The sequence below is a fragment of the Trachypithecus francoisi genome, unplaced genomic scaffold, assembly GCF_009764315.1.
Source record: "Trachypithecus francoisi isolate TF-2019V2 unplaced genomic scaffold, Tfra_2.0 Lachesis_group19, whole genome shotgun sequence".
Classification (NCBI taxonomy): domain Eukaryota; kingdom Metazoa; phylum Chordata; class Mammalia; order Primates; family Cercopithecidae; genus Trachypithecus; species Trachypithecus francoisi.
Genome location: NW_022681464.1, coordinates 35,628,258 through 35,650,072, shown reverse-complemented (window position 1 = coordinate 35,650,072; position 21,815 = coordinate 35,628,258). Strand labels below are relative to the sequence as shown.

Genomic DNA, 21,815 nt, shown 5'->3' with positions numbered 1-21,815 from the left:
CCACCATTCCCAGCTAATTTTTAAAAATATGTTTTTTTTGTAGACACAGGGATCTCTGTTTTGCTTAGGCTGGTCTCAAAGTCCTTGGCTCAAAGGATCCTCCTACCTCAGCCTCCCAAAGTGTTGGGATTACCTGGCCAATAATGGAATTTTAGAACTGGCAGGAACATTAGAGATAATCCAATGCAAGCTCTTAATGTTACAGATTAATGAAGTGTCAAAAGACCAGAGGTATCTAAAATTCACATAACTTGTTAGTAACAGAACCAGTATTAGAACCAGCTATATAACTCTTAGTCCAGTGCTGTCTTCTATCATATGGTTTCTTAGAAGATGTTTCCAGGCCAGGCGCGGTGGCTCACGCTTGTAATCTCAGCACTTTGGGAGGCCAAGGTGGGTGGATCACTTGAGGTCAGGAGTTCGAGACTAGCCTGGCCAACATGGTAAAACTCCGTCTCTACTAAAAATACTAAAAATTAACCAGGCATGGTGGTGGGCAGCTATAATCCCAGCTACTCAGGAGGCTGAGGCAAGAGAATCGCTTGAACCCGGGAGGCAGAGGTTGCAGTGAGCCAAGATCACACCATTGCATTCCAGCCAGGGCAACAAGAGTGAGACTCCCGTCTTGGAAAAAAAGAAAATAGATGTTTCCACAAATGTAAAGTCTATATGTATTCATATTTCAACAGATAATTTTAAGAAAATTAAAGTGGATGAGTGCTGTTCCAAAGAAAATATTAGTAATCTAAAGTGTATGCTGAATTTTTTTTTTTTTTTTTTTTTTTGAGACGGAGTCTTGCCCTGTCGCCCAGGCTGGAGTGCAGTGGCCGGATCTCAGCTCACTGCAAGCTCTGCCTCCCGGGTTTACGCCATTCTCCTGCCTCAGCCTCCCGAGTAGCTGGGACTACAGGTGCCCGCCACCTCACCCGGCTAGTTTTTTGTATTTTTTTTTTTAGTAGAGATGGGGTTTCACCGTATTAGCCGGGATGGTCTCGATCTCCTGACCTCGTGATCTGCCCGTCTCGGCCTCCCAAAGTGCTGGGATTACAGGCTTGAGCCACCGTGCCCGGCCGAATTTTTTATTTACTGTAGTCCAACACAAGAATTAAGATGGTATATATGCAGTTTAAAATAGAACTTTTTTACTCTTCTGACTTTTTGTTTTAAATATACAGTGAAAACTGTTAAAAGTTTCTCTTCAGATATGTGGTAGCTACTGGAGAGGCCTTATTATTGGCTTTGGTTGACATGCTGATTTTGGAATCTTACCTCCTAGCATCCAAATGTCCACAGAATCTGACAATTCAGAAAAACTTTATACTGAGAAACTATACATAGGCGATAGGCATATGCCAGGCCGGTTCATGCTTCTGAGTTAGACACTCTGTGGTAGGGGAGGTTGGCAATCCATTTTTGTTTAAAAAAAAATATATTAGATTTTGTGAGCCACATCCAATCTGTCATACTTTTTTCTTTTTACAACCCTTTAAAAATGTATAAACCAGGCTGTGCAAGATGGCTCCTGTAATCTCAGCACTTTGCACCTGGGCAACATGGTGAAACCCCATCTCTGCAAAAAAATGCAAACATTAGCTGGGTGTGCTGGTGCATGCCTGAAGTTCCAGCTACTCAGTTAGGCTGAGATGGGAAAATTGCTTGAGCCCAGAAGATGGAGATTGCAGTGAGCCAGGATTGCACCACTGCACTCCAACCTGCATGACAGAGTGAGACCATGTCTCAGTCACTCAAAATGTAAAAAACAGTTTTAGTTCTCTGGCCATGCAAAAACAGGCTGCAGGCCACATTTGGCCTACAAGCAGTAGTTTGGGAATCTCTACCTTGTAGTTAATACCTTTATCACTGTGTCGTCTTAGATTGTGCCTGATAGGGACCTTGATGAGCTTGTTTGCAGAGGCACTAAATTACCTTGTGATTTATCTCTTCTCCTAACCACTGACACAAGAAGACATTAGGAGGGTTAATCTTGGTCTTCAGAGTAATGCTAGATTTTATTTTTTTTGAGACTGAGTCTCGCTCTGTTGCCCAGGCTGGAGTGCAGTGTGGCACAATCTTGGCTCGCTGCTATCTTTGCCTCCTGGGTTCAAACAGTTCTCCTGCCTAAGCCTCCCGAGTAGCTAGGATTACAGGTATGCACCACCACACCTGGCTAATGTTTGTATTTTTAGTAGAGACGGGGTTTTGCCATGTTGGCCGGGCTGATCTCGAACTCATGACCTCAAATGATCCGCCCGCCTCGGCCTCCCAAACTGCTGGAATTATAGGTGTGGGCCACCGCACCCAGCCAGTGTTAGATTTTTGAAATCTGAATTTAGCCTGCATTTTTATTATGTTTTCTGGTTTTCCTGTTATCTTCTAGACTATACCCTGTTACCATCATCTACTTCTGAGATAGTATGATTTTCAGTGACACAATTTGACATTAACCATAATTGTCTTCTCTCTGCTTCCCTTTGTATTACATGTCTTGTGTTTTTTGTTTTTTGCTTTCCAAGATTGCTGATGGTATGGCATATATTGAAAGAATGAACTATATTCACCGAGATCTTCGGGCTGCTAATATTCTTGTAGGAGAAAATCTTGTGTGCAAAATAGCAGATTTTGGTTTAGCAAGGTTAATTGAAGACAATGAATACACAGCAAGACAAGGTAAAATTACTTTTACATAAAAGCTTGTAATGTAGTGTTCTGTGTTTTGCTTAACTCTCTTGAGTATACGGGGTTTTCCAGAATAAGAATTGTTCTAGGTTCCCTCAGAATAATCGTAGAGACATTGATTTCATTCATAAAATCACGTACATTAAATACCACTGTGGCTTTCTGGTAGTTATTTCCTCCAAGAAAGAACTTGACTAGGTATCCTTTGCATTATACATATAGCAAATAGTAGCCTCTTTACACTTCATTTGACATGACAACAAACCTGTTTTAATTTCTTTCCTGGAAAGGCCAGAGAGTCTCAATCAGGAGATATTGCCCAGTACCGCCACTCACCAGGGGACATCTGACAATGTCTAGAGACATTTTTGGTGGTTACAACCTGGGGGCTACTGCCGATATTTAGTGGGTAGAGGCCAGGTATACTGCTGAACCTCCTACAGTGTACAGAAATGTGCAGGCAAGACCCCCCACAACATAGAATTATCAGGCCCAAAATGGTAGTGGCGCCAAGATTGAGAAACCCTGCTTCAGACATAGTGCTTTCTTTCAACCTCCATACTTTTGTGCAGTTACCTCTATCTGGAATGCCTTCCTATCTGTAATGTGTTTTGTTGTTGTTGTTTTTGTTGTTGTTTTTTTGAGATAGGGTCTCACTCTGTCGCTCAGGGTAGAGTATAGTGGCGTAATTTCAGCTCACTGCAGCCTTGACCTCCTGGGGCTCAGGTGATCCTCCTATCTCAGCCTCCTGAGTAGCTGGAACTACAGGTGCACATCACCACGCCTGATGGATTCTTTGTATTTTTTGTAGAGACCAAGTTTTGTCATGTTGCCCAAGCTGATCTCGAACTTCTGGGCTCAAGCAGTCCTCTTGCCTTGGCTTCCCAAAGTGCTAAGATTACAGGCCTGAGACACCATGCCCGGCCTGTAATCTTTATATGTGAAAATCCTAACCATTCTTGGCCGGGCGCGGTGGCTCAAGCCTGTAATCCCAGCACTTTGGGAGGCCGAGACGGGCGGATCACGAGGTCAGGAGATCGAGACCATCCTGGCTAACATGTGAAACCCCGTCTCTACTAAAATACAAAAAAAAACTAGCCGGCGACGTGGCGGGCGCTGTAGTCCCAGCTACTCGGAGGCTGAGGCAGGAGAATGGCGGAACCCGGGAGGCGGAGCTTGCAGTGAGCCGAGATCTGGCCACTGCACTCCAGCCTGGGCGGCAGAGCGAGACTCCGTCTCAAAAAAAAAAAAAAAAAAAAAAAAAAGAAAATCCTAACCATTCTTAGGGCTTAATTTACTTGCCACTTTTTTTTTTTTTAATAGTTTTTGGGAAACTAGTTCTTTAGTGGTGATTTCTGAGATTTTGGTGCACTCATCACCCAAGCATCGTGCACTGTACCCAATATGTAGTTTGTTTGTTTATTTGTTTGAGATAGAGTCTCGCTCTGTCGCCCAACCCAGGCTGGAGTGCAGTGGCACGATCTCGGCTCACTACAACGTCTGCCTCCCAGATTCAAGCGATTCTGCTGCCCCAGCCTCTCAAGTACCTAGGATTACAGGCTCGTACCATCATGCCCAGCTAATTTTTGTATTTTTAGTAGATACGGGGTTTCACCTCCAATGTGTAGTCTTTTATCCACCCCCAACCTTTCCCCCTTAGTCCCCAAAATCTGTTATATTATTCTTATGCCTTTCTGTCCTCATAGCTTAGCCCCACTTTTAAGTAAGGCCATACGATATTTGGTTTTCCATCCCTGAGTTACTTCACTTAGAATAGTGGCCTCCAGCTCCGTCTAAGTTTTTGTAAAAGCCATTATTTCATTCCTTTTTGTGACTGAGTAGTATACCATGGTGTGTATATGCCACACTTTTTATTATCCACTCATTGGTCGATGGTCATTTAGGTTGGCTCCATATCTGCAATTGCGAATTGTGCTGCTATAAACGTGTGTGTATGTATCTTTTTCATATAATTGATTTTTTTTTTTTTTTTTTCTTTGAGACAGCTTCTCAATCTCTTTCCCAGGCTGGAGTACAGTGGCACAATCTCGGCTCACTGCAACCTCCACCTCCCAAGTTCAAGTGATTCTCCTGCCTCAGCCTCCCTGTAGCTGGGATTATAGGAACCTGCCACCAGGCCTGGCTGATTTTTTTATTTTATAGAGACAAGGTTTCACCATGTTGGCCAGGCTGGTCTCAAACTCCTGACCTCAGGTGATCCACACACGTTGGCCTCCCAAAGTGCTGGGATTACAGGCGTGAGCCACCACACCTAGCTGATTTCATTTCCTTTGGGAAGTTATTGCTGGATTGAATGGTAGCTCTACTTTTAGTTCTTTAAGTAGTTTTCATACTGTTTTCCATAGTGGTTATACTAATTTACATTCCCACTGTCAGTGCAAAAATGTTCCCTTTTCACCACATCCACACCAGCATCTACTGTTTTTTTTGACTTTCTCATTGTGGCCATTCTTGCAGGAGTAAGGTGGTGTCTCATTGTAGTTTTAATTTGCATTTCTCTGATGATTAGTGATGTTGTAGCTGCCACTGGTTTTCTGTTTGTTTGTTTGTTTGTTTGTTTTTGATACAGAATCTCTGTCGCTCAGGCTGGAGTGCAGTGGCGCAATCTCGGCTCACTGCAAGCTCCGCCTCCCAGGTTCATGCCATTCTCCTGCCTCAGCCTTCCGAGTAGCTGGGACTACAGGCACTTGCCACCACCTCAGCTAATTTTTTTTTTTTTTGTATTTTTAGTAGAAATGGGGTTTCACCATATTAGCCAGAATGGTCTCGATCTCCTGACCTCATGATCCGTCCACCTTGGCCTCCCAAAGTGCTGGGATTACAGGTGTGAGCCACCGCGCCTGGCAGAGTTTTGCTTGTTTGCCCAGGCTGGAGTGAAGTGGCATGATCTCGGCTCACTGCAACCTCTGCCCCTCAGGTTCAAGAGATTCTCTGCCTTAGCCTCCCAAGTAGCTGGGATTACAGGCATGCATCACCATGCCTGGTTAAGTTTTGTATTTTTGGTAGAGACAGGGTTGCACCATGTTGGCCAGGTGATCCGCCTGCCTCGGCCTCTCAAGGTGCTGGGATTATAGGCATAAGCCACTGCACCCAACCACCTGCGACTTTTTAAATGAAACGTTTTGTGATTGTGCCAAGGAAAATTGGTCATCTGTTTGTCTAAATATCTAAAGAACTCTATTTTAAAACACTATCTACAAACATATAATAACTTAAAGAATGTAAGATACCTATAATCTTATTTCCACAGTAAGTTTATAAACTTCATGAAAGCCATGCTTTTTAGGTTTCCATAATGATTAGCATAATGCCCTCCACATAAAAGACATACACTAAATATTTGAGTAAATTAACATGGGCTTTTAAAAGTAGTACAATAAAATTTTCCAGAATGGTATATAAAGTAGGAAAGAGATTATCTTTGAAAACCCGTAGACATTGTAACTCAATAGAATATTCACTCATCAACCAATAGCTAACTACAGCTATTAGGTGCCAGACTGTACTTAAAAGTTATACATCTTGTAGCCCATATTTTTGGCTTACTACAGCTTCAGCCTCTATTTTCTTAAATTGTTTTCTGTTCCCACAGCCAACTTATTTTTTAAATCATCAGCTATCTAATCAGGAATAAATGTAATTTATTTCAATATGAATTTTAAAAATTAATGTTTCTCACATGTGTCTTGTACATTTAAAGAATTGACACTGACGACTACAGTAGAGATACTAACAGAAGATTAGCCCTGCATATGCTGTATTTACACAAATAGATTTTTTAAAAACATTTAAGCAAGATTGTCAATATTATTTTAGGTGCAAAATTTCCAATCAAATGGACAGCTCCTGAAGCTGCACTGTATGGTCGGTTTACAATAAAGTCTGATGTCTGGTCATTTGGAATTCTGCAGACAGAGCTGGTAACAAAGGGCAGAGTGCCATATCCAGGTAAGCTTGCATTTTATTAGCTCTTGGTTATCTCATGAGTGGCTTTATCAGGAGTTTATTAGGAACAGAATTGTAAGCGGGAAAAAGCCCTTTATTTCTTCTCATAGTCCCCCTGCCTCTCCCTCTCCCCACTCCTTCCCTTTACTGTGGCATTGGATGGGTAACAGTCAATGAAAGCCACGATCCTTGACTGGGTGAGCATATGAGGTATGCCCCACATTCACCTCAGCTTAGGACATTTTCCAAAAGGGCCTCTTACTGTTCTCTCAGATAATAAACATATCTTAAATATCCTGGGTCATCACCCCATACCCTAAATAATTGTTATTTCCCAGTAGTGTGACTGGTAGGTTTTTTTGTTGTTGTTTTTTGTTTTGGTTTGTTTTTTGAAACAGTCTCGCTCTGTCACCCAGGCTGGAGTGCAATGATGCAATCTCGGCTCACTGCAACCTCTGCCTCCTGGGTTCAAGCAATTCTCCTGCCTCAGCCTCCCAAGTAGCTGGGATTACAGGCACCCGCCACCACGCCCAGCTAATTTTTTGTATTTTTAGTAGAGATGGGGTTTTGCCATGTTGGCTAGGCTGGTCTCGAACTCCTGACCTCAGGTGGTCCACCTGCCTAGGCCTCCCAAAGTGCTGGGATTACAGGCATGAGCCACCGTGCCCATCCTGGTATGTTTTTTTAAATATGTACTAGCCTTGTTTTCTTCATTAGATTGTTTTGAGATCCTTTTCTTGTTTTATTTCTCCTAACAAAACCTATTTATAAACCAGTACTTTAAAAAATATGTCTGCCATTAATAAAGATGAAAAATAAAAATGTTTCCCTTTCAAAATTATGAGATTTATATAGTTCCTAGGGGGAAGGAGAAATTTTAGCCCACTTGAAATTCAGCTATCATTGAGTATTATTTTAGTTTGTTACTTCTCAAACTCTTCTACTGAAGTATCCTAATGTTGAGAGAGAAAGCATATAAAATTTAATCTTTAGGAAAAACTGTTTTGCTAATCTTAAAGGTTTTGCATGTTATCTAACATATCCCTCTTCCCTAATACCTCCAACTGTAGATCTAATGCCATCAAATTTTATCACCCACTTTGTCTTGTTGCTGTTATTCACTGATACCATTCAAGTTCTTCTCATTTAATGACTCACCATTGTCCTCTCCAACAAAACTCCTCTCCTGTCTTAATTCCTTGTCGTCTTAGTACGCATGGTGATGATTTTTCTATTACCCTGGTCTCTTGTAGCTTGAACTCTTCTCCTGTGTAATCTTGTCTTTCACTCTACCTTTGCCAGTCTTCCCATCTTCATACCTTAAACCTTAACATTACCAATAACTGCAAACTTTTCAAAATCTATTTCATGCATCTACTTTCTGACCACCACTTGCCATCTTTCTAGATAACTCTCTCTACCCCAACCCTAGCAATTTCTTGATGCTACCAGGATCTTTACTTCATTGTTTCTGCCACCTTTTCCTGCTTCCTCACCCCCTTCATGAAACCATTCTCCTTAAATTCCCTAGTGAAGCAGTATAATCACTCCTTTGCAGTTACTTTGCCCTTCACCCTTCTCTGATTTCATCATCATTGCTTAGCAAAATCACCATGCTAAATAAATCCAACTCTGCCTACACCACACCCGCAAACAAGGGCTAGAAAAAACAACACAGCCATGCACCATAGTTTCACTTTAAATGTAAAACCATGAGAAACTTTCAGTTTTAACTGTGATGGAGAGGCATTAGCCTCTAAAAATCCAACTTACTATAGCACTATAAACAACTACAAAAGTTAAATAAAATATGTAAAAGAACTGGTAGGACATTGCATCAAGAAAGGCCATATTCCTTAAGACAGGGCAAGTACATGAGCTGAGCCTTACGTTTATATTGGCTTTTCTGAAGGCATTTTCTAAAATAAAATAGGGCAGTAAAACCTAGACAGAAAGCATAAGTCTTATTAAGCAAAGGAGACGGAGATCCAAGTGCTGGGATTTGAAGGACAGGGTCCCAGAGAAGGAATTATAGGGAAAGAACTCTAAAATTCTGCTTTAAAATTCCAGTTGGGCAGAGTGACTCACTCCTATAATCCCAGCACTTTGGGAGGCCAAGGTGGGTGGATTGCTTGAGCCCAGGAATTTGAAGCTACACTGAGCTATGATTGCACCACTGCACTCCAGCCTGGGCAACAGAGCAAGACCCTGTCTCAAAAAAAAAAAAAAAAATCCATTCAGGTCCTTGCTCAGTTCTAATCTGCACATACACAGGGAGAAGCTCTGGGAGACCTAACAGAAAATAGCCACTAGGAGGCTGGGGAGTCAAGCCGAGTTCAGAGGCTACAGAGTGCTGAGTTCTTGTCCAACCAAAGTGGATGGATGTTGGAGAATACCCTAGGCTTTTTGTTGAGACCCCAGAAAGTCCATACCCTAGGAGAAAGGGCAAAACTAAGCAAAACTAAGCCCTAACAGCTAGGTGATCTGCCAGTAAATTACAAATGGAATTAAACTGAACATCCTTCAGAAAAAGATAACATGATCCAAATGATCTACAGTGTATGATTCAAAATGTCTAGCACAAAATAAAAAGTTATTAGACATACGAAGAAGGGAAGAGATGACTGATTATCAAGAGTTCAAAATGTGGTTGGGCATGGTGGCTCACCCCTCTAATCCCAACACATTGGGAGGCCAAGGCGGGTGGATCACAAGGTCAGGAGTTTGAGACCAGCTTGGCCAAGCTGGTGAAACCCCATCTCTGCTAAAAATACAAAAATTAGCCAGTCACGGTGGCAGGCACCTGTAATCCCAACTACTCGGGAGGCTGAGGCAGGAGAATCACTTGAACCTAGGAGGTGGAGATTGCAGTGAGCTGAGATCGCACCAGTGCACTCTAACCTGGGTTGATAGAGCGAGACTGTCTCAAAAAAAAAAAAAAAAGAAAAAAAGTTCAAAATCAATAGGAGCAGACGCTGAGATAATTCAGATCTTGGAGTTAGCAAAAGACTTCAAAATAGCAATATATGGAATGTTAAAATAGAAGAAAAGTTTTGCAAAATAATGGAAAACTGGAGAATTTCAGCAGAATTGGAATCTATCTATCTATCTATATATATATATATATATATATGGATCAAATGGACATTAATTAATTTATGTATTTATTTTCTTATGAGACAGAGTCTCGCTTTGTCTCCCAGGCTGGAGTACGGTGGCACAATCTTGGTTCACTGCACCCTCTGCCTCCCAGGTTCCGGTGATTTTCCTGCCTCAACCTCCCAAGTAGCTGGGATTACAGGCATGTGCCACCACACCTGGCTAATTTTTTGTATTTTTAGTAGAGAGAAGGTTTCGCCATGTTGGCCAGGCTAGTCACAAACTTCTGACCTCAAGTGACCCTCCCGCCGCAGCCTCCCCAAGTGCTGGGATTACAGGCGTGAGCCACTCCGCCTGGCCCTCAAATGGAAATCTTAGAACCGTAGAACATTATATGAAATTAAGTACTCACTAGATGAGCATAGTAGAAGACAAGATTAGTGGATTCAGACACATTAACAAAGTATCCAAGATAATGCATAGGTAAAAGCTAATGGGGAAGAAAGCAGAGCAGAATGTATGAAACCAGGGGGGCATAGTGAAAAGATCTAATTTATATGTAATGGAGTCCCAGAAGCAGAAAAGAGGAAAAAATGAAACAGTGGCAACATTTTTTAAAAGTAATGGCTAAAAATCTTCTAAATATGATAAAACAAAATACCAACCCACAGATTAAGTGAACTTCAAACAAGAAAAATAAATTCAGTGAAATTCAAGCAAATGTATCATGGTCAAATTACAAAAATCAAAGCCAAACAGCCATAAGGAGGTGGTGCAGATTGAGCATTCCTAATTCAAAAATCCGAAATGCAGCTGGGCGCAGTGGCTAAGGCCTGTAATCCCAGCACTTTGGGAGGCCAAGGCCGGTGGATCACGAGGTCAGAAGTTCGAGACCAGCCTGGCCAACATAGTGAAACCCCCGTCTCTACTAAAAATACAAAAATTAGCTGGGCATGGTGGCGCACACCTGTAGTACCAGCTACTTGGAGGCTGAGGCAGGAGAATCACTTGAACCAGGGAGGCGGAGGTTGCAGTGAACCAAGATTGCGCCACTGCACTCCAGCTTGGGCAACAGAGCAAGACTTCATCTCAAAAAATAATCTGAAATGCTCCAAAATCCAAAACTTTTTGAGCATTGACATGATACCACAAATGGAAAATTCCACACCTGTCTTCATGTGACAAGTCACAGTCAAAATGCCATCAAAATTTGGTTTTGTGCACAAAATTGTTTCTAAGATTATGTATATGTGTGTGTACATATATGTATACATATATGTATAAGGTGTATATGAAACATAAATGAATTTTTTTTTTTTGAGACAGGGTGTCTCACCCAGGCTGGAGTGCAGTGGCACAATCAGGGCTCGCTGCAGCCTCTACCTCCCTGGGCTCAGGTGATCCTCCTACCTCAGCCTCCCAAGTAGCTGGGACCACAGGTGTGTGCCATCGACCTAGCTAATTTTTGTAGAGATGGGATCTCACCATGTTGCCCAGGATGGTCTTGAAATCCTGGGCTCAAGCGATTTGCCTGCCCTTGCCTCCCAAAGTGCTGGAATTACAGGTGCAAGCCACCGTGCCTGGCTCATAAATGAATTTTGTGTTTAGACTTGGGTCCCATCCCTTAAGATATCTCATTATATATATGCAAATATTCCAAAATCCAAAGAAATCCAAAACACTTCTGGTCCCAAACATTTCAAATAAGGGATACTCAGCCTGTATATTACCTACACAGGAACAACAGAGACAGCTAACTTCTCCTCAGATGTGGAATCCAGGAAAGAGTGAAATTATGTCTTTAAAGTGCTTGGGGGAAAACTGATCTAAAACACCAAAAATAAAAATATCTTACCAAATTTATAATGTATATAAAAATAGACTCTGACATAACACAAAGGGAGTGAAGGAATAAGAGGTAAATCGTTTTAAGTTTGGAACAGGTAAAAATACTTATTTTGAGTAAAATATAATAAACCAAGGAAGCATATTGTAGTCTCAGTGATCAAAAATAACAACAAGAACAGAAGATAAAAAGCCAACAGAGGAGAGGAAAATTTGAACGTTGAAAAATGCTTGTTTAATCAAAATAAAAAGCAAGAGAGGAGAAAAGAATAGATGGAACAAAGATCAGGATGGTAGAATTAAACGCAACTATATCCATAATTAAATTACATTTAGGTACACTAAACATTGCAATTAAAAAAAGACTGGATTTTAAACACATACACAAATACTATAATGGTATTTATAAGGTACATACTCTAAGGTATTTTAAGAGACTGAAATTAAAAGGATGGAAAAGTTATACTCTGCAAATCCTAACTGAAGAAAGCTTAGGTAGCAGTAGACTTTAAGGAAAGAAATAGTACTAGGGACAAAAAGAACGTTTCATAATGATAAAAGGGTCAGTTCAACGGGGACATAAAAATCCAAAATGAGCGATGTAACTACATAGTTTCAAAATGCATAAAAATGCATATGATTGGGATAGTCTAGTTAAATATTCAGATGAGAATCAGAGTATAAACAATTTGTACAGTACCCGTCTTTAAAGAAGAAAAAGAGATACTTTATAAGCATCATTGTCTTTCTTTGATGATTTTAAGAGGATTTGGAAAGAACTTTCCGCATATAGCACAGATTAATCCGTTGCATACACTTCTCACAGCAGATTGTCCATTTCAAAGCAACAGCTCCTGTTTACTAGTCTTATTTGGGGACAGTAATAAACCTTGGTAAACGCTAACAGGTATGAAATCCTTTACATTATTGACAGTATGCTAAGTATTTACCATATGATTTTTTTTTTTTTTTTTTTGAGGAGTCTCACTTTGTCACCCAGACTGGAGTGCAGTGGTGCAATCTCTGCTCACTGCAACCTCTGCCTCCCAGGTTCATGTGATTCTCCTGCCTTAGCCTCCCGAATAGCTGGGATTACAGGCGTGTGCCACCATGCCCAGCTAATTTTTATATTTTTAGTAGAGATGTGGTTTCGTCATGTTGGCTAGGCTGGTCTTGAACTCCTCAGGTGATCCGCCCACTCAGCCTCCCAAAGTGCTGGGATTACAGGTGTGAACTACCATGCCCAGCTGGCATAAAATAATTTAATAGTTCTAATTATCAGAAAATTCTGAAGAGTGAAGTTCTTTTTTTTTTTTTTTTTTTTTTTTTTTTTTTTTGAGACGGAGTCCAGCTCTGTCACCCAGGCTGGAGTGCAGTGGCACAATCTTGGCTCACTGCAACCTCCACCTTCTGGATTCAAGCAATTCTCCTGCCTCAGCCTCCCAAGTAGCTGGACTACAGGTCCCCACCACCACGCCCAGCTAATGTTTTGTATTTTTAGTAGAGACGGAGTTTCACCATGTTGGCCAGGATGGTCTCGATCTCTTGACCTCGTGATCCGCCCGCCTGGGCCTCTCAAAGTCCTGGGATTACAGGCCTGAGCCACCACGCCCGGCCTTTGAATGAAGTTTTGAATGAAAGCGTATTGGTAATTAGAAGTTATTTTCATAGGTTCCAACTTATTTAGATTGGTTAATCCTAATAGGCAATTAAAATAATAAGGATAAAATAGAAGAAGAGAATGGAAAAGAAGTTCAGTAATAGTAAGCCCTCACTGAATATTAATTCCCTTACTCCTTTTTTCCTTCCCCCAACAACTTCTAGTTGTATTTCCATGGTTAGTAAAATGTACTGGATTTCACTTTTTTCCCCCCACCCTGAGATGGAGCCTTGCTCTGTCACCCAGGCTGGAGTGCAGTGGCGCAATCTCACTGCAACCTCCGCCTCTCATTCAAGTGATTCTCCCACCTCAGCTTCCCAAGTAGCTGGGATTACAGGCACCTGCCATCATGCCTGGCTCATTTTTGTATTTTTGTAGAGATATGGTTTCACCATGTTGGCAAGGCTGATCTTGAACTCCTGACCTCAGGTGATCTCTGCCCACCTCAGCCTCCCAAAGTGCTAGAATTACAGGCAAGAGCCACCGCACCCAGCTGGATTTCACTTATGAAGATGACAGTACCTAGTTAGATGAAAATCTCAGAAAACTTCCTTTTAAGTATTGAGTTTCAAAGTAATGTCATGTAGAGTCTTTTTAATAGTTTAAAAAATGTATTTTGATAAATCACTTATTTCTCAAAAAAATAACTAAACATCTAAATAATAATGATTTAACCCCATTACATTTTCTTTAGAGAATCAGTCTATTTTAGATACCATTCCTGATGATTGGTTGATAAAGTTTCCAAGAGATACGAGAGGGATGGCCTGACTTGCAGGCACGTAGGGAAGGTGATGCGGGAGATAGGAAGTGAAATAGGGTTGCTGGCTTGGTGAGACACTGTTGGGAAGAATTTGGAAAAAGAGGCATTTTGCTGGCCTGTGATAAGATGGGGTGAGCTGCTGATCAGGGGGTTGAGGGAGGGGGGATTACAAAGGAATATGAGAAAGGAACTATGTGTAATGTCTTTTTTTTTTTTTTTTTTTGAGACGGAGTCTCACCCTGTCACCCAGGCTGGAGTGCAGTGGCCGGACCTCAGCTCACTGCAAGCTCCGCCTCCCGGGTTTATGCCATTCTCCTGCCTCAGCCTCCCGAGGCTGGGACTACAGGCGCCTACCACCTTGCCCGGCTAGTTTTTTGTATTTTTTTAGTAGAGATGGGGTTTCACCGTGTTAGCCAGGATGGTCTCGATCTCCTGACCTCGTGATCCGCCCGTCTTAGCCTCCCAAAGTGCTGGGATTACAGGCTTGAGCCACCACGCCTGGCCTGTAATGTCTTGAAGAAAGTCAAACAGGTGATATTAGATAAGGAAACTTTCACAAAAGTAATTCAATATAAAGTTATGTAGTTAGTATATTTGGCAAAACCAAGACTAGAACTTTCTTCTGAATTCCTGTTTTAAAGTTCTTTCAGACACGATCTTGCCACCATTCTTCAGTAACCCAAGTTTGGTCATTGTTAAATGTTAATATTAGAAAGTACCAGTTCCTCATAGTGGCACCCTAAATTCTTATTAATCAAATGAGGTTGGCTTTTGAAGACATTAGTATTAAAAATAAGATATAAGATGGAATGAAAAATTAGACATGTTAAAACATAGATTAGCATTTTCTAAGCCCTTCTTGATATTCTCATGTTTAAAATTTATTTTGTTGCTTTGTTACAAGAATTATTTCACTGAATAAACTTAATATACTTTGAATCAGTTAGTGGCTAGGGGGTTTGTTATGTTTTCCTAGTGGTAGTCAGGACCATTGTTCTTTAATGTTTTAATCTTGTGTGTTAGGTATGGTGAACCGTGAAGTACTGGAACAAGTGGAGCGAGGATACAGGATGCCCTGCCCTCAGGGCTGTCCAGAATCCCTCCATGAATTGATGAATCTGTGTTGGAAGAAGGACCCTGATGAAAGACCAACATTTGAATATATTCAGTCCTTCTTGGAAGACTACTTCACTGCTACAGAGCCACAGTACCAGCCAGGAGAAAATTTATAATTCAAGTAGCCTATTTTATATGCACAAATCTGCCAAAATGAAAAGAACTTGTGTAGAGTTTCTACAGGAATCAAAAGAAGAAAATCTTCTTTACTCTGCATGTTTTTAATGTAAACTGGAATCCCAGATATGGTTGCACAAAACCACTTTTTTTCCCCAAGTGTTAAACTCTAATGTACCAGTGATGAATTTTCCAACATATTTCAGGGTCCAAAGAAAATAGAGCTAAGATACTGATGACCGTGTGGGTGATAGCATGGTAATGAAGGGCAGTGAGGCTACTGCTTATAAATCATTTCCTTTCTTTTTTTCCCCACAGTTAGAATTGCTCAAAGAAAAGTATTTATTGTTACAGATAAAACTTGAGAGATAAAAAGCTATACTGTAATAAAATCTAAAATTAAGGAATACATGGGACCAAATAATTCCATTCCAGTTTTTTAAAGTTTCTTGCATTTATTATTCTCAGAAGTTTTTTCTAAGTTAAACAGTCAATATGCAATCTTAATATATGCTTTCTTTTGCATGGACATGGGCCAGGTTTTTCAAAAGGAATATAAACAGGATCTCAAACTTGATTAAATGTTAGACCACAGAAGTGGAATTTGAAAGTATAATGCAGTACATTAATGTTCATATTTGTGGAACTGAAAGAATAAGAAATTTTCCACTTCAGTCCTTTTCTGAAGAGTTTGACTTAGATAATGAAGGTAACTAGAAAGTGAGTTAATCTTGTATGAGGTTGCATTGATCTTTGAAGGCAATATATAATTGAAACTACTGTCCAATGAAAGGGGAAATGTTTTAATCTTTAGATAGCATTCTAAGTAAGACCCAGCGTTTAAAAAGCCCTTTTTAAAAAATAGACTTGGTACTGTGAGATATTGCTAGTATGTCCTTATGGGGATGGGTGCCACAAATAGAAAATATGACCAGATCAGGGATTTGAATGCACTTTTGCTCATGGTGAATATAGATGAACAGAGAGGAAAATGTGTTTAAAAGAAATATGAGAAAAGAAAATGTGAAAGTTTTACAAGTAGAGGGATGGAATGTAATGTTTAATGTTGATGTCATGGAGTGACAAAATGGCTTTGCTGGCACTCAAAGCTCCTCACTTAGCTATGTTCTGAGACTTTTAAGAGTTATAAGATATAACTATAAAACTAATTTTTCTTACACACTGAATGGGTATTTGTTCAGAATAGTGAAGTTACGGCTTCACATTCATTCCTGTGGGATACGACTTGTATGTAAAACATTTTTAGGACTCCAGTTTTCAAATCATGTTTGAATCTACATTCACTTTTAAAGTCTACATAATGGTGGTCATTTTTTCCCTTTTAGAATACATTAAACGGTTGATTTGGGGAGGAAAACTTATTCTGAATATTAACAGCGGTGAAAAGGGGACAGTTTTTACCCTAAAGTGCAAAAGTGAAACATACAAAATAAGACTGATTTTTAAGAGTAACTCAGTAATTTCAAAAACAGATTTGAATAGCAGCATTAGTGGTTTAAGTGTCTAGCAAAGGAAAAATCGAATCTGATAAATAAAATGAAGATCTGGTGTATATGTTTTAAAATACTCTCATATAGTCACACCTTAAATTAATCTTATATTAGGCCCCTCTATTTTCAGGATGTAATTCTTAACTATCATTATTTACCTGATTTTAATCATCAAATTTGAAGTTCTTTGCCATGGCATATATGTTCAAATTCAAACCATTTTAAAATGTGACAGGTGGACTTCATGCAAGTTGGCAATGGTTCTGGTACTAAAAATTGTGGTTGTTTTTTTCTGTTTACGTAACCTGCTTAGTATTGACACTCTCTACCAAGAGGGTCTTCCTAAGAAGAGTGCTGTCATTATTTCTTCTTGTCAACGACTTGTGACATGAGATTTTTTTAAGGGCTTCATGTGAACTATGATATTGTAATTTTTCTAAGCATATTCAAAAGGGTAACAAAAGTATGTTTATGTACTAAATCTAATCAGGAAAGTAAGCCAGGAAAAGTGGATGGTATTCATTAGGTTTTAACTGAATGGAGCAGTTCCTTATGTAATAACAATTGCATAGTAGGGATAAAACACTAACTTAATGTGTATTCATTTTAAATTGTTCTGTATTTTTTAATTGCCAAGAAAAATAAACAACTTTGTAAATTTGGAGATTTTTTCCAACAGCTTTTCATCTTCAGTGTCTTAAAGTGGAAGTTAACCTTTACCAAAAAAGGAAGTTGGCAAAAACAGCCTTCTAGCACACTTTTTTTAATGAATAATGGTAGCCTAAACTTAATATTTTTATAAAGTATTATAATATTTGTTTTGTGGATAATTGAAATAAAAAATTATCATTGAATGCACCTATTAATCCTTTTAGTTGCTGTTCATATTCTCATTCATTTTTTAAATATTGGTATATTCTGAATTTATTCTTCCATTGGGGAAAAAATGTTCAGTTACTTGTAACTACTGAGCAGAATTTAATCCTTTATTAAATTCAGAACATTATTGAACTCATTCTTTGTGGTCAATTTTCTATGTCAAGTGAGTGACATTTTTATAAGCATTTTCTTCTTTTTAAAATTATACCAGCAAATACAGTTAATGCAGAAACCTAAGTAATTTGAGTGGAGCTATTCACAATCTCTGTGAAGAATATAAAATAGAATGACCAGTTTTTTTTTTGTTGTTGTTTTTTTTTGAGACGGAGTCTTGCTCTGTCGCCCGGGCTGGAGTGCGGTGGCCGGATCTCAGCTCACTGCAAGCTCCGCCTCCCGGGTTCACGCCATTCTCCTGCCTCAGCCTCTGGAGTAGCTGGGACTACAGGCGCCCGCCACCTCACCCGGCTAGTTTTTTGTATTTTTAGTAGAGACGTGGTTTCACCGTGTTAGCCATGATGGTCTCCATCTCCTGACCTCGTGATCCGCCCGCCTCGGCCTCCCAAAGTGCTGGGATTACAGGCTTGAGCCACCGTGCCCAGCCGACCAGTTTTATTATAAATTAAGGGGCTTAATTTTCTAAAAAAGGAAAATATGAGCCTTATCTTTGTGTTTTATAATTATAATTATTATATAGGTATAATGAAAATAAAATAGTCGTACTAAATTTTGGTCATTCAAAAGCATTTATTTTCAATAAGATAATAGTGTTAATTACCTTTTACTACTATCTAAAATTATTGGCTTTTTCTCTGATTTCTGAAACACCTCATTTAGTAAACATTTATTTTTGTAGTATAGCAATAGTTCCTCAATTTAAGAATGTTTTTCTAGTTTCCTGTTTGTCTTTTAATTTTCCATATAATTTTTGACATGTAAGTTGTACATTTGTAGATTGTCAAATTTGTGCATTCCTTTTTTATGCTTAGAAGTCCTCATCTACCCCAAGATTAATATTCATCTATCTGTATTATAGTTTGTGCATGTGTGTGTGTGAGACAGGATCTTGCTCTGTTGCCCAGGTTGAAGTGCAGTGGCACCATCATGACTCACTGCGGCTTCGACCTCCCAGGCTCAAGCAATCCTCCCACGTCAGCCTCCCAAGTAGCTGGGAGTACAGGCATGAGCCACCTTGCCTGGCTAACTTTTGATATTTTGTAGAGACAGGGTTTTGCCATTTGCTTAGGCTGGTCTCAGAGCTCCTGAGCTCAAGTGATCCGCCTGCCTCGGCCTCCCAAAGTGCTGGGATTACAGGCGTGAGCCACTGCACCCAGCCCTATAGGTTATGCTTTTTAAAAAGCATTTTAATTCATTTGGAAGTTGAGTATAAAATGTGACATAAGGGCCAGGCACAGTGGCTCATGCCGGTAATCCCAGCACTTTGGGAGGCTGAGGCCAGATGATCACTTGAGATGATAGTGAAACACCATCTCTACTAAAAATACAAAAATTAGCCATGCATGATGGTGTGTGCCAGTAGTCCCAGCTACTCGGGAGGCTGAGGCACAGGAATCACTTGAACCCAGGAGGCAGAGCTTGCAGTGAGCCAAGACTGCACCATTGCACTCCACCCTGGGCAACAGAGCAAGACTGTCTCAAAAAAAGTGACTTAAGAGTCTAGCATGATTTTTTTTCCATATAATTTTCTCAGCACCAATTATGGTTAATTCATTCCCATTGGTTTAGGTTCCTTCCTTTATTATATATATATTTTACATCTGTTTTGCCCAGGTATTTCTTTTATCAAAGCATTTTAATTGCTGTCACTTGATAATGCATTTTAATACTCAATATGGCAAGTTCCCTTTGCTATACCTTTTCTTAAAATTTTAGTGTCCTGACAAATTCTTGATTAGCCTTTATTTTTCATATTTGTATAAAATATGTGAGATTTTGGTTGGGATAGCATTATGCCTATAAACTAATTTGGTAAAAATGTGCATCTTCCATCAGGCTTCTCATCGCATTTGTGCAAGTCTTCATTTAGATCAAGTTTTTCTCTCAGCGTTCTGTGTGGAGGTGGAAGATGAGTCTCGTCTTGTGTCTGATGACACTGCTCCAAGGGTGCCATTCCAGTGCTTCTGGAGACCAGGTTCCCATTTTGTTACAAAAGAAAGCAACATGCAGAGTTGAAAAACTGCTCTGGTGGCATTTATTTCCCTAAAATCAGCTCCTCCCTGACCTTCAGTATCTCTTTTTTTTGTTTAAACTACATCAAGTTGAGTTTTGCCAATGGTGACCATAGTCTTGATTAATTTTCAAATTGTTAAGAGGGAAAGGAATACTTCTGATTAAAATAAGCAATTTGTGCCCAATGTCATCTGTTTGCCATCCACATCCAGATTGTGCCTGTTCCTTCTGGAAGGCTGACTTGTACTTATCAGGGGGGCTCCCTTGCTCTCTCGATTCCTGTTTTGGAGGCCAATGAGGAACTCTAGCAGATAGGAGAAAATCGGAAAGAAGCCAAGATGTTTATTCTGCTGGCTCCCTCCTTGAGAATCTGGGCTGGCTATGCCCTTCAGTCAACCAGACGTTCTCAGTATGGCCTCCCTTGTACACCTTTCTCCTTTTGGAGACTGGTAGCAGCTTCCATTCCATATGTTTTCTGCCTTAGGGGTGATGACTGTTTTGCTGCTACTAATACTGCATTAATCCTTGTGGTTCCTAACCTTCCCACCTCTTTGGAAATAAATATCCTTGATTTGCCTTTTTTTTTTCCCAGACAGGGTCTCACTCTGTTGCCCAGGTCCCTAGGATGCAGTGGCACGATCATAGCTCACTATAGTCTTGAACTCGTGGGCTCAAGGGATCCTCCCACCTCAGCCTCCCAAGTAGCTAGGACTACAGCACAGGCCATCATGCCCAGCAAATTTTGTATTTTTTTCTAGAAATGAGGTCTTGCTATGCTGCCTATGCAGGTCTCAAACTCCTAGGCTCAGGCAATCTTTCCACCTTGGCTTCCCAAAGTGCTGGAATTACCAAGTGTGAGCCACTGCATGGCCTCTTGATGTATCTTAATTTGAGCATGCCATCTGTTTCCGGTTGGGGCCCTGACTGATACTCATTATACCAACAGCTGTATCAGTAGAAAATAGGAAGCTCAAATTATCACATAAAAGTGACAGTTGCTGGGCACGGTGGCTCAAGCCTGTACCAGCACTTTGGGAGGCCGAGACGGGCGGATCACGAGGTCAGGAGATCGAGACCATCCTGGCTAACATGGTGAAACCCCAGTCTCTACTAAAAAATACAAAAAACTAGCCGGGCGAGGTGGCGGGCGCCTGTAGTCCCAGCTACCTGGAAGGCTGAGGCAGGAGAATGGCGTAAACCCGGGAGGTGGAGCTTGCAGTGAGCTGAGATCTGGCCACTGCACTCCAGCCTGGGCAACAGAGCCAGACTCCGTCGCAAAAAAAAAAAAAAAAAAAGTGACAGTTGATACAAAACATTTTCAGTGCTGTGTATACAAAATTTTAACAATATATGCAACATTGTATTAACTGTAAAATTACAGGACTATTAACTGTGGAGAGAGCATACCAAATATTGGGAGTATTCAAAACTCCCAATTTTTTCCCCCGGCCAGAGTTTTCGTTCTGTCGCCCAGGCTGGAGTGCTGTGATGTGATCTTGGCTCACTGCAACCTCTGCCTCCCAGGTTAGAGCAATCCTTGCGCCTCAGCCTCCCAAGTAGCTTGAATTACAGGTGCATGCCACCATGCCCAGCTAATTTTTGTATTTTTAATAGAGACGGGGGGCCGGGCGCGGTGGCTCAAGCCTGTAATCCCAGCACTTTGGGAGGCCGAGGCGGGCGAATCACGAGGTTAGGAGATCGAGACCATCCTGGCTAACATGGTGAAACCCCCGTCTCTACTAAAAAAACACAAAAAACTAGCCAGGCGAGGTGGCGGGCGCCTGTAGTCCCAGCTACTCGGGAGGTTGAGGCAGGAGAATGGCATAAACCCGGGAGGCGGAGCTTGCAGTGAGCTGAGATCCGGCCACTGCACTCCAGCCTGGGGGACAAAGCGAGACTCCGTCTCAAAAAAAAAAAAAAAAATAGAGATGGGGTTTCGCCATGTTGGCCAGGCTGCTCTCGAACTTCTGACCTCAGATGATCCACCCACCTCGAC

The 21,815-nt window shown here is 40.8% G+C and overlaps 1 protein-coding gene across 6 annotated transcripts in view; it reads left to right on the top strand.

The window, feature by feature from the left end:
• Window positions 1-17,764, top strand: part of YES1 (YES proto-oncogene 1, Src family tyrosine kinase) — an 88,400-nt gene extending 70,636 nt beyond the window's left edge. For all 6 annotated transcript variants that reach the window (XM_033178200.1, XM_033178199.1, XM_033178196.1 and 3 more), the window contains 3 exons: window positions 2,514-2,667; window positions 6,514-6,645; window positions 15,033-17,764. In XM_033178200.1, the coding sequence (XP_033034091.1) occupies window positions 2,514-2,667; window positions 6,514-6,645; window positions 15,033-15,241 (495 nt within the window). In that variant the 3' untranslated portion in view covers window positions 15,242-17,764. The remainder of the gene's footprint in view (window positions 1-2,513; window positions 2,668-6,513; window positions 6,646-15,032) is intronic.
• The last annotated feature ends 4,051 nt before the right edge of the window (window positions 17,765-21,815 follow it).